Below are 12,788 nucleotides of genomic sequence, written 5' to 3' on the forward strand. Positions count from 1 at the left end.
TGTCTTGAAGGAATGCAGAAAACAGTACACAACCATCTGTCTACTGTTGATTTACTGCCAATGCTGTTTAATATGATTTATGATTAAGAACGAGACAAAAAAAAAACAGCTCAGTGGTTGTCAAGGTGCTTATCCCTAAGGATATTAATTGACTGAAGTATCACCTTGCTGCACAAGAAAAAAAATACACAGCTACTTTATTTAAAAAATCTTTACAGCTATTCTCTTATTAATTCTGATAAACAATTATTGTATTAGTTTCTTGTGGCTGCTGTAACCATTTATCATGAACTTAATGGTTTTAAACAATAGAAATTTAGTTTCTCACAGTTCTGGAGACCAGAAGCCCAAAGTGAGTTTTGTGGGTTAAAATCAAGTTTCAGCAAGGCCACTCTCCCTCTGGAGACTCTAGGAGATAATTCATTTCTTGCATCTTCCAGTTTCTGGTGGCTTTTGGTATCCCACAGCCACATTACTCCAATGTCTGCCTCTTTTCACACTGTCTTCCCTTCATTTTGTCTGTGCAATTTCCCTCTGTCTTTTTGTTTTCTTTACTCTCCCTCCCTCCCTCCCTCCCTTCCTCCCTTCCTTCTTTCCTTCCTTCTTTTTCTTTTGAGATTGATCTCCCTATGTAGTCCAGGCTGGTCTTGCACTCAAGATCATTCTGCCTCAGCCTTCTAAATCCTGAGATTACAGGTGTGCACCACCATGCTTGGCTTTCTTTGCCTTTTTCTTTTAAGGACACATGCAATGGTATTTAGGGCCTGCCTGGATGATTCAGAATATCTCCTTATTGCAATATTCTTAATTACATTTACAAAAATGCTGCCTTAAAGGGTAATAAAGGCTCTAGGAATTAGGACTTGATTATCTTTGAGGGCTACCATTCAGCCTACTATAGGAAGATAATAATTAATCTCCCGTTTTTTGTGTGGAAAAAATGAGCCATCTTTGAAATTGCCTTTTCCCAAGATCTTGTTCCCTAAAAAGTAGGCTTTGAAAGTATTGTGAAATTAATCTCCAATAAGGAATGAATTAGCAATTTGCTTTCCTGTTTTTAGATGGAAACTTTTTTGCTAGAACTCTATTAAAATACCAATTTTGCCTGTATTTCTTGAGTATAATGTGCCCATTATTATGTTATTCTAGTGGCCTGAGTGTATATGCTAATGGAGTAACATTTTTGGGAAGAGTCAGTACTGGGGCTTGAACTCAGCGACCTTGCACTTACTAGGCAAGTGCTCAGCCACTTGAGGCATACCCGTATCCCTTTTTGCTTTTAGTTATTTTTAAGATAAGGACTTAAGTATTTTGCTTGAGCAGGCCCTGAACCAAGGTCTTCCTGATCTCTGCCTCCTGAGTAGCTGGGATTACATGTATGAATCACTGTACCTGTCCCTAATTAAATGACTTTTAATGTTATAAAGGTTTCTTTATGGAATGCACTCCACAAGATTAAAAATTAAAATCATTTAAATTTTATTCATTATATGTATATGAGTTAATCTTCACATTTTTCAGCATATATATGAGATGCGTGAGATAATTCACAAAATTAAGACTGAAGTTATTTTTTGTTATTTCTTGTCTTCCATGGTTGTCTTTCTCTTTTGGCACGGTTATACTGTTTACCCAATGCTTATAAAGGATGTTTATTCCCATTTAAAATCTGAAATACCCTATAACTAGATTTTCTTTTTTTTGCTACATATTTTATTTTTTGATGGTAGTCAGTTTTGAACTCAGGGCCCCCTGGTTGCTAGGCAGGTGCTCTACCACTTGAGTCACTCTGCCAGCTAGATTTTCCTAATTAGAGGCTTCATAATAGCTTAAATTTTAATTTTGACTTTATTATGCTTTTATTTGGCTTAGCTCCATTCAGTTGGAAAATTTTTTATAATTTTAAGTGATGTTTACAAAATAAATATGCAAACTCATCCATAAAATAGTTTATGAATGTAAATTTAACTAAATTCCTTAAGAGAACTTGTACTATCACTTTGTAATTCAACAGCATAATCTTTTTTTGGAAGGGAAAGAATGTAAAACATCATGTAAAAATATGTAAGTTATTAAAATAATGTGTTCATATTATTTGAATTATCTTATTACAGTTATTATTATTAATATTTTTTCTCCTATCACTTTTTGAACTTCTTTGATGTCTTCATTAGTTACTCTTTTCTCTTGACCATTGTTTTCAGTATTCTCTGGGTGTTGTTTTTTTTCTCTACTCAATTTCTAAGTGTTAGCCTTCCTGATAGCTGATTCCTTCCTATCTTCTTTTTTTCCCTTTCTTCCTTTTCTCTCTTGTTTTGAGGTGTGAGTTTCAAAATGTTGCCCAGACTGGCCTTGAACTCCTGGGCTTGAGTGAATCTCCTGCTTTAGTTTCTTGAGTAACTGAGACTACAGGTGCACAACACTGCACCAGGCAGATGGTCATTTTTTTTTTTTTTGGCGACACTGGAATTTGAACTCAGGGCCACATGCTTGCTAGGCAGGTGCTCTACCACTTGAGCCACTACGCCAGCCCTGTTTTGTATTAGGTTTTTTTGAGATAGGGTCTCATGAACTATTTCCCCAGGCTGTTTTCCAACTGCGAACTTCGTGATCTCTGCCTCCAGAGTAGTTAATCCTACAGGCATGAGCCACTTGTGCCTGGCCAGATGGCCGTTCCTGATCAATCTTTCTATCTTAATACTTTGATGTTAGATAATGCCTTCCATTTTTATGATTTTATACTACTAACCATATTCCTACAACTTCCAATTTTATTTGTCCATCTCAGACCTCGCTTTTGAGATCCTGAATCATCTTTCTAATGCTTATTTAATAATCCCATTTGAATCTCTTTCAAATAAAGTTGAACCCTTGACTGTACCTCTCCTTTAAAAAGCACTGTTAGCACCAACATCAAAAATTCAGTTCCATTCCCACTCCTTTATTGGATAACATCATTAGGAGGTCTAAGCTGGAATCCTGTGTGCCATCGTTGATTCTTACATCTTATTTATTGTACATAGCTCATCCCTTGCCCTTCCTTCTTACATACTAATTCCAAAATATGTTTCAGATTCTATTCACTTTCTCTTTCCTTATTCTTGCAGTCTTAGTTCAGGTTATCATCATCTATCTCTGGGACCATTGCATTATTTATGAGTACTTAATTCTAGATATTATACAAAATAACAAGTTAGGCATACTTTTGTTTTTGGGATTTCAAGTTAATTTTAGGCAATAATTTTCAACTCCCAGGATTCTGATGTTACAAGAAAAAGAGGTAAAACTCTGAATATAAGAGAAACAGTGCTGCATTCTAAACTAAGAACAATGGCTTCATTTTCCACTTCAGTAGAATTGTATGAGCTTGGATGTCTAGAGATTCTAGCCAAAATATTGAGAAATGTTAATTTGAAATTCATATTTTTGTTTCTAGTAATTCTGTCATTTTATTAAGTTATTCAGAATTCTATGTGGGAGGAGAATCTAAATTAATTTTCATATTATATAATAATAAATGTTTTCTTTAGCCAATTATAAAATTTTGCATTAGATGGGAATGAGCATCAGTCTCTGTCTGTCCACACGTATTGCATATTAATTTAATGTTCTGAACAGGGAATTTACTATATTGCTAAGTAAATGCATCTCACCCATCAAAGTGAGGAAGTTGGGCACTATTGATAGGAGGTTTGTGATGGCAGAACAGATGCTAAATGAGGTTGAATGGGCTGAGCTGAAACAGATGATTTTTCTGATGGTGGTACATAATATTCGTATGTTTTTAACCAAAATAAGCATAATAAATGAGTACAAGCAAAGTATATTTCCATGATAAGGTAAGCAATTTGGTTATTATTCAGGTAGTAGTTCTTAACAGGGATGGGGGTTACATCTTAGGGGATACTTTTTGGCTATCAGGGCTAGAGGATATAATTGGCATTTACTGGCTAGATAGTAGGGATGCTGCTAAGATCCTACAGTACCCAGGGTAGCCCACTGCAATGGTTATCTAGCCTAAAAGGTTCATAGTGCTGACTTTTTTTAACCTACCAAGTGATGTCCTAAATATTTTTTTAAGTAGAGGAATAATGACTATGATAATTCCATAATTTTGTTTTTGTGAAAACTTAAAATGAATGGAAGCATGCTTGTGTGTACTTAGAATAATTTAGGAGAAGAAGGAATCAAGGATGAATGCTAGGTTTCTTACTTGAGCAATTCATTAGGATGACGTTGGTGACATTGTTTGAGATGAGAGAAATAGAGATCTTCAGTTTAGATTTTGTACTTGAATTTGAAGTGCCTGAAAGATATCAAGAGAAAATCTTAAAAATAATAACAATTTTTTAGCTGGGTGTGGTGGTGCATGCCTGATTTCCAGCACATGAGAGGCTGAAGCAGGAAGATTTTGAGTTCAAGGCCAGCTGGGGCCACATAGTGAGTCCCTGTCTCAAACAAACAAACATACAAACAAGCTTTTTAGACATATCCTTAATTTGTAATCTGTCAGTATATGAATGTAATTTGTCCTTGGAATTGGAAGAAATCACTCAGTGGGATGTATATCTTAAAAATAGTGCCTTAGGTCGTAGCTCTTGGAAACATCAATATTCATGATCAAAGTTGAGGAAAATCTTGCTAAAGAGATTAAGTAGTGAAAGAGATAATAGGAGAGATCCAGAAAGGTAGTCTTCCAGGGCAAGGGATGAGAATGTTTCTAGATGAATGAATTGATATGGAGGCTGTTAATTGGTTACCTTGGTGGAAGTGACAGTGAATAGAAACCAGATTGTAGTGAGGTGAGAAGTCCATGGTAAGTAGAAATTTAGTTGTGTTGTAGATTTGTGTAAATTTGGCTGTGAAGAAGGAAGAGAGAGAGAGAGGGGATGTTGAATCAAGAGAAGGGTTTTTATATATATTTTTTAAAGATCAGAGGGAATTCCTCATGGTATTTTTAAAGATGAATGTCATATTTGGATTTTAGAGATTTTGAAGCATATTTTGTTAATATAATTTTGAAGTACATTTTGTTAATAAACATACTGTCTATAAATATATTTTTAAGTGATCTTTTTGCTTTCAGATTATTAGTGGGTAATATTTTAGAATATTCTCAATAGTTGCTTAGATTCTAACTGACTCAGCAAATATGAAAATAGTTCTATTAATTACCATAGATATAGGTGTATGTTCAACACTCAAAGTCTATTTTTGTTTTTCAGATCTTTCTAGAAATCGTTTTACAGAAATTCCTTCCGATGTGTGGTTATTTGCACCTCTTGAAACATTAAATTTATATCATAATTGCATCAAAACTATTCCTGAAGCCATTAAAAACCTGCAGATGTTAACATACCTTAACATTAGGTAAGGAAATAATTCTTTAAAATAAATTTGATTCTTTCTTATGGTTCTAATTCTTTTTCTTAGCAAAGTAATTGGTTGGTTTGGCTGTGTAGCCTGTATTTATCTTAACAATATCCTATTTGTATTTTGTAAAATTCACATTGCTTTGTAGGCTTTTGGTTTTGTTTTGTAAGCAGTATTTCTCAAACTTTAAGGTGCAGGAATCATGTGGGGAGATGGTCTGATTCTATAGGTATGCTGTGGTGCCTGCATTTCTAACAGATCCCTTGGTAGTGACCATGCCTGCCTGTTGGTTATTAGATCTCACATTGAGTAGCAAGGCATTAGACCCTATTTTCCTGAAATCATAACACCATTGTACAGATTCATTTTTATGGATCCTTAGTCACAGTGAAACATTATGAAAAAACATTTCATTATTTTTTTAACCCCTCTTGTGACCTGTTCCTACTTCAAGAATGAATAGGTTGGCATGAGATTGTTGGAAAGTTGGAAGTGGATGACAGTGGACGTTTATGCTTAATCAGTGCTTTCTATGTGCCAGGCAGTATTCCAGTATTACCTATATTACCTCATCTAATCTTCCAATAGCATTTTGAGATAGGAACTGTTATTATGAGGCAACTGGGTTTAGCTATTTGCCCAAAATCATATATATAGTCATCCTTTGGTATCTGTGGGGGATTAGTTTCAGGACTCCCCACAGGTACTAAAATGTGCAAATGTTCAATATCCTTATTGGCATAGTGTTTGCATGTAACCTATGCACATCTCTCCTATATTTAATATTTCTAGAGTGTCATACCAAATTTGCAATGTAAAGGCTACATAAGTAATTGCTATATTGTTAGTGAATAATGACAGGGAAAAAAGTTTGTACACGTTCAATACAGATCCAAATTCTTTTTCTGAGTATGTTTGATCCAAGATTGGTTGAATCAATTGAAGTGTAATCCGTGGATACAAAGGACTAATTGTATAAAAACAAGTGATTCTGGCTGTATTGTTCGCATTCTTAGCTCTTACCCTATGTTTATAAAAGAGTTAATACTTTGTGTAAGAAAAACATTGTCCTGCTAAATGAGTGACATTGAATGGAAATTGTTATTTTGTGACTTAATTTTAAAATTCTTTTCTTTTCTCTCCTTTTTTTGTGAGTTGGAAGGAATAATTTCATTTTTTATGGTAAAAAGTGATTTGCAAAGATTGAATTACATTTCTATATTAGTATATATGGTATATCTTAGAATAGTTTTACTATAATTTTTTCCAATTCTATTCTGTTTTTTGTTTGTTTGTTTGTTTTGTGGTATTGGTGTTTGAACTCAGGGCCTCAAGCTTGCTAGGCAAGCACTTTACCCCCTTGAGCCACAGCCCCTAGCCCTGTATCCACTTTTGGTCTATAAAAGCTGATTGTGAGTTTTGTGTACAGTCACAAACATTTTAAAGTAAACTATATTGAAATAACATTTGTTCTAGTGACTGACTTCCATTGGCCCTCTCTAAAACATGTAGTAAAAAATGTGATGATTAATAACTTGTTTGCTATGTATGAAGAAACCAGATTCTGGAGAAAGATGACTGTGCTAATTCAATTAACATGTTCTTAAGGGAGGAAAATAATTTTGAAAGTTTTGGTTTAAAGGGTAATTAGAATGAGTTTGCTCTTATTATTATTATTCTATTTTTTGGTAAAAATATGTAGGTAAACTTCTAAGATGGTTTTTCATCTCTTCCTGTATACTCCTGTTTTCAGTAGAATCTTGCTGAAAGGTCCTTGCATGTCCATACAAAAGGGCCCAGCCAGACCTTTTTTAAAATTATTGTTGTGCTGGGTGGGGGAACATTGAGCATTTATACAGGTTCTTACAATGTATCAAATATATCATACTTGAATTCACCCCCTCCATTGCTCTCTTTCATCCCCCTTCACTGCTCTCTTTCATCCCCCTCCCCTGATTCCTGGAACAATTTAAACAGGTATCGTTTTTGCATTTGCATATACATTAGGAGCCTGCTTGACCCTGACAGTATGAAGGATTGTGATAAGATCCTGGTGTACCTGACATTCTAGCACCCTGGCCAGGATTACTAGTTGAGGAACATTATCTTTTTCTGAGTTTTTGCCATGTGATTAAAGTCAGTCTAGTGTTTCTGGATGACCTCCACGGAGATAAGATGGGGTGTAGGGTATGGAAGCCCCCCTACCCTTGAGTGACACTGATCTCTTTTTTGCTTTGTATATTACAGAAAATGCTAGGTCTGTAAATGTCACTTTGAAAAATAGGAAAAATAATAGCTTATTGCTTGTTCAGTGCTCGTTATTATATAAATTGATTGAACCCTCTCTATATTTTGATAGTGGAATCATTTGGGTCAGTCATTCTGTATTGACATTGATACTTGACCCTAGTAGTTTGAGGGCAAGAATCCCCAGACCAGATTGTCTGGATTTGAATCCTGGCTCTCTGCCTTAGCAGCTGTGTGATTTTGAGTGGTTCATTTAATCTCTTTGTGATTGTTTTTTCGTCTGTAAAATGGGGATAGTGACAGTATCTATCTTCCTAAAGTAGGTTGTGAAGGTTAGATAATTTATGTGAGGAGCTCTGAACATTGATTGACACATTGTAAGTACTCAATAAAATTATGTGTTATTTTATTTAAATGTATCCATTAGGAATACTGCATCAAATTTGAGCTGAGATAAAGTTGCTAGTAGGCTATTCCATTGTAAACTGTAACAAAAGGGAGAGAGTTCATATTACTGCATATTTTTAAACATATAGTTCTATTCATTCTTTTATATATTTGAATATAGTACATGCTAATTCATTCTTGGATCCTTTTCCTGGCTAGGGGAACAGAGGTATTGAATATACTGAAATTATAGCACAGACCATGATTCTGGCATTGTGTTAACTCAGAGGAATCATTCTGGTGTGTAGGACAGTATCACAGATAACAGCACAAACATTGTAGTCAAGACTTGTGTGTGAATCTCTGCAATCCCTGGGCAAGGCACTTAACCAGTTTTAACCTTCATTTTCTTATTTGTATAATGGAGATAAGAACACATGTCTTGGGTTAATGTGAGGATTAAATAAACCAGTGCATGTACGGAATTTACATGTGCTTCATATAAAGAAGCACTCATTGAATGCTAGTTATTACTTAGTGAAAGCTCTTTATTTACTTTCAAAGTGATTTGTACTTTCTCAACATAACATGTTGAGTTTCAGACATATTTCTCATAAGACTTTCTTATTTTTTTCAGTCGAAATCTTTTATCAACATTGCCAAAATACCTATTTGATCTTCCCCTTAAAGTTTTGGTTGTCAGTAATAATAAACTGGTATCCATTCCAGAAGAAATTGGGAAGTTAAAAGATTTAATGGAGTTGGTAAGTAAAATAGTCGTATTAATTATACGCAATATATAATATATGCCTTTACATTTTGGAAGATTACTCATTTCTTTGTATAATTTCACTGTAATCTTTTAAAAAGAAATAACTTGGCATATGGTTAAATTCAGTTTGGTAAAACTCTGAGATACAAGTATTTTTGTCTGATTTTAGCTCACAGCATAAAAAGAAGCCTGGTTATTTCTTAGTTTTAGAGATGTTGGAAGGCTTGTTTACAAGTTTTAAGAAATACTTTTCAAATGAATAAGCATTTCTTTACTCATTTTGTGGATTGGAAAAGTCTTTGGGAAAAGAAGGTTTTTTTTTCAGTTTTTTTTCAATTTTTTTCAGGGCTATTGTTGAGCCTTAGAGAATGGGGGTAAAAAGAAGAGAGAAGAGCTGGGCATGGTTGTACATGCCTATAGTCCCAGCTACTCTGGAGGCTGAGACAGGATGATAGGTTGAGCCTAGGAGAGTGAAAGCAGCCTGAGTAACATAGTGAAACCCTGTCCAAAAAAAAAAAAGCAAGAGAGAGAGTATAATGCATGCAAACAATAGAATTAACAAAACAATTTTTCCTCTACTGTATGCTCATATGATTCTATAACTTTTGGGATCAAGATAAATGGAAAGAAGCATTATATGCAATGATTATAGAAACAGAGAGTGACTTGAAGCAATATAATACACTAATTTGAAGTAATACAACATTAAGTCTTAAAGGACATTGATCTCAGAGCAAAACATAATGGGATTCTCAAAGCATCAAGCTATTTTCATATCTTTTGTTTACTTCCCTTGTATATAATTTACCATGCTGCTTATTTTAATTTTTTTATTTTGTGTAATGCTTTCTCAATAAACAAAATATTTTTAAAAGAATACTTTTTTGTGTCTGAAGGACCGAAAGTTTTTTTGGTGAGTTTATCTACAATTTTATTTTGGACACTTAGAGTATAATGAATGGAAATGTCAGTAATACATTAAGGAGTATCTGTATGTCCTAACAAAAGGAAACTTCCTTGAATTTCACCATGTTAGAACCATTGGGTTTCTAGGTTAGAAGAGCGTGGCTCAAGCTGTAGAGTGCCTGCCTCCTGAGCATCAGGCCCTGAGTTCAAACTCCAGTACTGCCAAAACAAAGAAAGAGAGAGAGCTAGAGATAGAGCTAAAGTGAGTGGGGGAAGGTATCTTAGAAGTGATTGGATATAACCACTTTCTATTGCTGGAATCCCTGATGCATCTACTTATGTATTTTCAGTGGTGGACAGCTCTGTTTGTATGTCTGTCCTGAGTCAACCCTTATTCTCTTTTGCAAAACTACTTGTTATTATTCTTTCTTATTTTGAACCAAAGTACATACCCCAATCATTTTTATCATTGGTCTTGGGACTGCCATATGAAGAAATATAGATAATATCAACTTCTTCATTACCAAATTTTAAGATCTATTTTTCTTCAGTGTAAACATCCTTACTACTTTTATTTCTTTCTATGACTTTGTCTTAAACTACTTCTATCCTGGAAAATGTTCACTTTTGTTAAAGGTCTCTTATAATGTTATACTAAAAATCAATAGAGATTTCAGATATGATTTAACAAATCCATATAAAGGGGGCTATTACTTTCTTTGACCTGTGCACTGTCAGTGTTTTTTCAAGATTTTATAAAAGTTATACTTTAAAATTTTATGGCTCTGTAATTTCTTTCTTCTTCTTCTACTTCTTTTAAAGTTAATTTAGTTTTGGCCATATGTTTTAAATTATATTACGAGATACACTTTTTAGGTAAATGAAATGTCAAAAAAGTTTAGGGTTTTTAGATTTATCCTTCTCTATATAAATATATTTGGTGGTACTGGGGTTTGAATTCAGAGCCTCACACTTGCTAGGTAAGTACTCTACCATATGAGCCACATCTCCAGCCCTAGATTTATTACAATATTTTTACTTAAGTAGAATATTTAAGATATTAAATACTATTACTTTCTTAAGCACTATAAAATTATTATGCTTTTTAAACTCTTAAAATCAGTAATAGATTGGTAGATAGCATTATGATGTCTAATTGATAATTTCACTTAACATAATGAATTTGTGTGTATTTTCTGTCATGGGAATATTTCCTTATGATGTTTTTCCACAAGAATTTAGTAACCAAATATCAAGAAATCCGGTCATTAGGAATCTACAAAACTTTCTGGCCTTTATCCTCCAGCAGAGTATTTTGCATGGTACCCACTGGAATAGGTCAGTTTCCTGTGACTGGATTTGTTTCTTCTGGGAAATGGCAGCTGTCTATCAAATTTCTTTGGGTTTCTGTATGGAACTCTTCAGTATTGAATGAATAGCTTTGAAAAGAAGCAATAATGTTTATTTTAAAGGACAAGATGACCTTGTCAAAACTTAAGTCAGATCATGTCAAAAGTTCCAAAGTTTATGGTTTCTACCCACATCTCTCAGAATAACAGTGTAAGTCATATCTCCTCCCTCATCCTACTTTACCTCTTGCTCACTTCCCTCTGGTTACCCCAGATTCCTTGCTGTTCTTTGTACATGTCAGATGTGCTCTGTCTAAGGAACTTTACATTTATTGTTCCTTCTGTTTGGAGTATTCCTTTCTTATATATGGTATAGCCCATTCATTCTCTCAACTTTGATAGTGCTGCTCAAATATCACCTTTTCCATGAGATTATCTAAGTTGCTAATGTTCCACAGACATTTTCCAGCTCTTTATATTTTAATAGCACTTACCACTGTCTAGTATAATTTATTATCTACTCCCTGTGTTAAAATGTAATCTCCATGATGAGCTATGTTGGTAGAAACTTTTGTTTTATTCCTTTATGTGTGCCCAGCCCCTACAACAACATATTTGTTGTTGAATGAAAATGCCTTAGACACCTTTTGAAAGAAGCACGTAGAAGACATTTTCTTAGTTGTTTAAACTTTATTGGATTCTAAATTATGTGGCTTTAATATTCTTTTGAATTGATATTCCTTACTTTTTTTTTTTTACTTTTGATAAGATTGAATGTATATGCCACTCCCATCTTTCCAAACTAAAATCATTTTCTGTGAAAGATGGAAATTGTGGGCAATTGTAGCAGAATATGAGTTTCACTGGAATGACTGCTGTTTGAGATCATGTTGCAGATTTCTCTGACCTTTTTGTTAATGTGATTATAAGAAAGAGGAGAGAGAAAGGAAAGCACAGTTAAACTGTTCTTTATTCTTTTACTTGGAAACTTGGTATTGTCTATCTTTAATCAGGGTTATGTTTTTATTTAAGCCTGAAAGTTTTCAGATTCTGATCTCTTAGAGTGTCTTTGAATTATGATGTGAACTACACATGTTTGTAACCCCTTATATGTTGTATCCCTTTGGAGGAAGCAATTTAGTTAAATTGACCCTGACCATAGTCTTTGGTTTTCCAACTCACACCTGTAAACCTTTGACTTTCTTAGATTTTACTCATCCAAATATCTCAGATCAACCACAGTACTTGACTGATAATCTTAGTGAGTGATTGTCGTTTGTCTTTTATTTTACCTCTGCATGAAGAGCACTTGGATACTCCTTACTTCTGGTTTTAGTGGACAAAAGTTTGTCTTTAGTTGAGATATTTGAGAGGTTGATTTATGTAGTTACTAAGTCATAACCTCAACTTTTTGCATAGAAAAATTTCTGTTGACTGTGCTAGGTTTGCTTCATGATGTAATATATTACTAGAAATCTGCTAGATAATCTGTCTTTAGAGAAATAATATTAGAGGTAACTTTTGCTAGCTATTAATCATATGCTTTAGAAATTGGAATAGATCTTTATTTCTCAGTTAGCTTGTTATAATTTTATTTTCTTGCTTTCCTTAGGATATTAGCTGCAATGAGATTCGGGTCCTACCCCAACAAATGGGAAAATTGCATTCACTTAGAGAGTTAAATATAAGAAGAAATAATCTTCATGTTTTGCCAGATGGTAAGATGTTTGCTAGTTTTACTCACATAAATAGAG

At 33.9% G+C, this 12,788-nt stretch overlaps 1 protein-coding gene across 8 annotated transcripts in view; it reads left to right on the forward strand.

Moving 5' to 3' along the window:
• Lrch2 (leucine rich repeats and calponin homology domain containing 2) overlaps window positions 1-12,788 on the forward strand; it is a 139,529-nt gene that overhangs the window by 22,333 nt on the left and 104,408 nt on the right. For all 8 annotated transcript variants that reach the window (XM_074064043.1, XM_074064041.1, XM_074064040.1 and 5 more), the window contains exons 2-4: window positions 5,226-5,370; window positions 8,645-8,771; window positions 12,647-12,752. In XM_074064043.1, the coding sequence (XP_073920144.1) occupies window positions 5,226-5,370; window positions 8,645-8,771; window positions 12,647-12,752 (378 nt within the window). The remainder of the gene's footprint in view (window positions 1-5,225; window positions 5,371-8,644; window positions 8,772-12,646; window positions 12,753-12,788) is intronic.

This window comes from Castor canadensis, chromosome X, assembly GCF_047511655.1.
Source record: "Castor canadensis chromosome X, mCasCan1.hap1v2, whole genome shotgun sequence".
Lineage (NCBI taxonomy): Eukaryota > Metazoa > Chordata > Mammalia > Rodentia > Castoridae > Castor > Castor canadensis.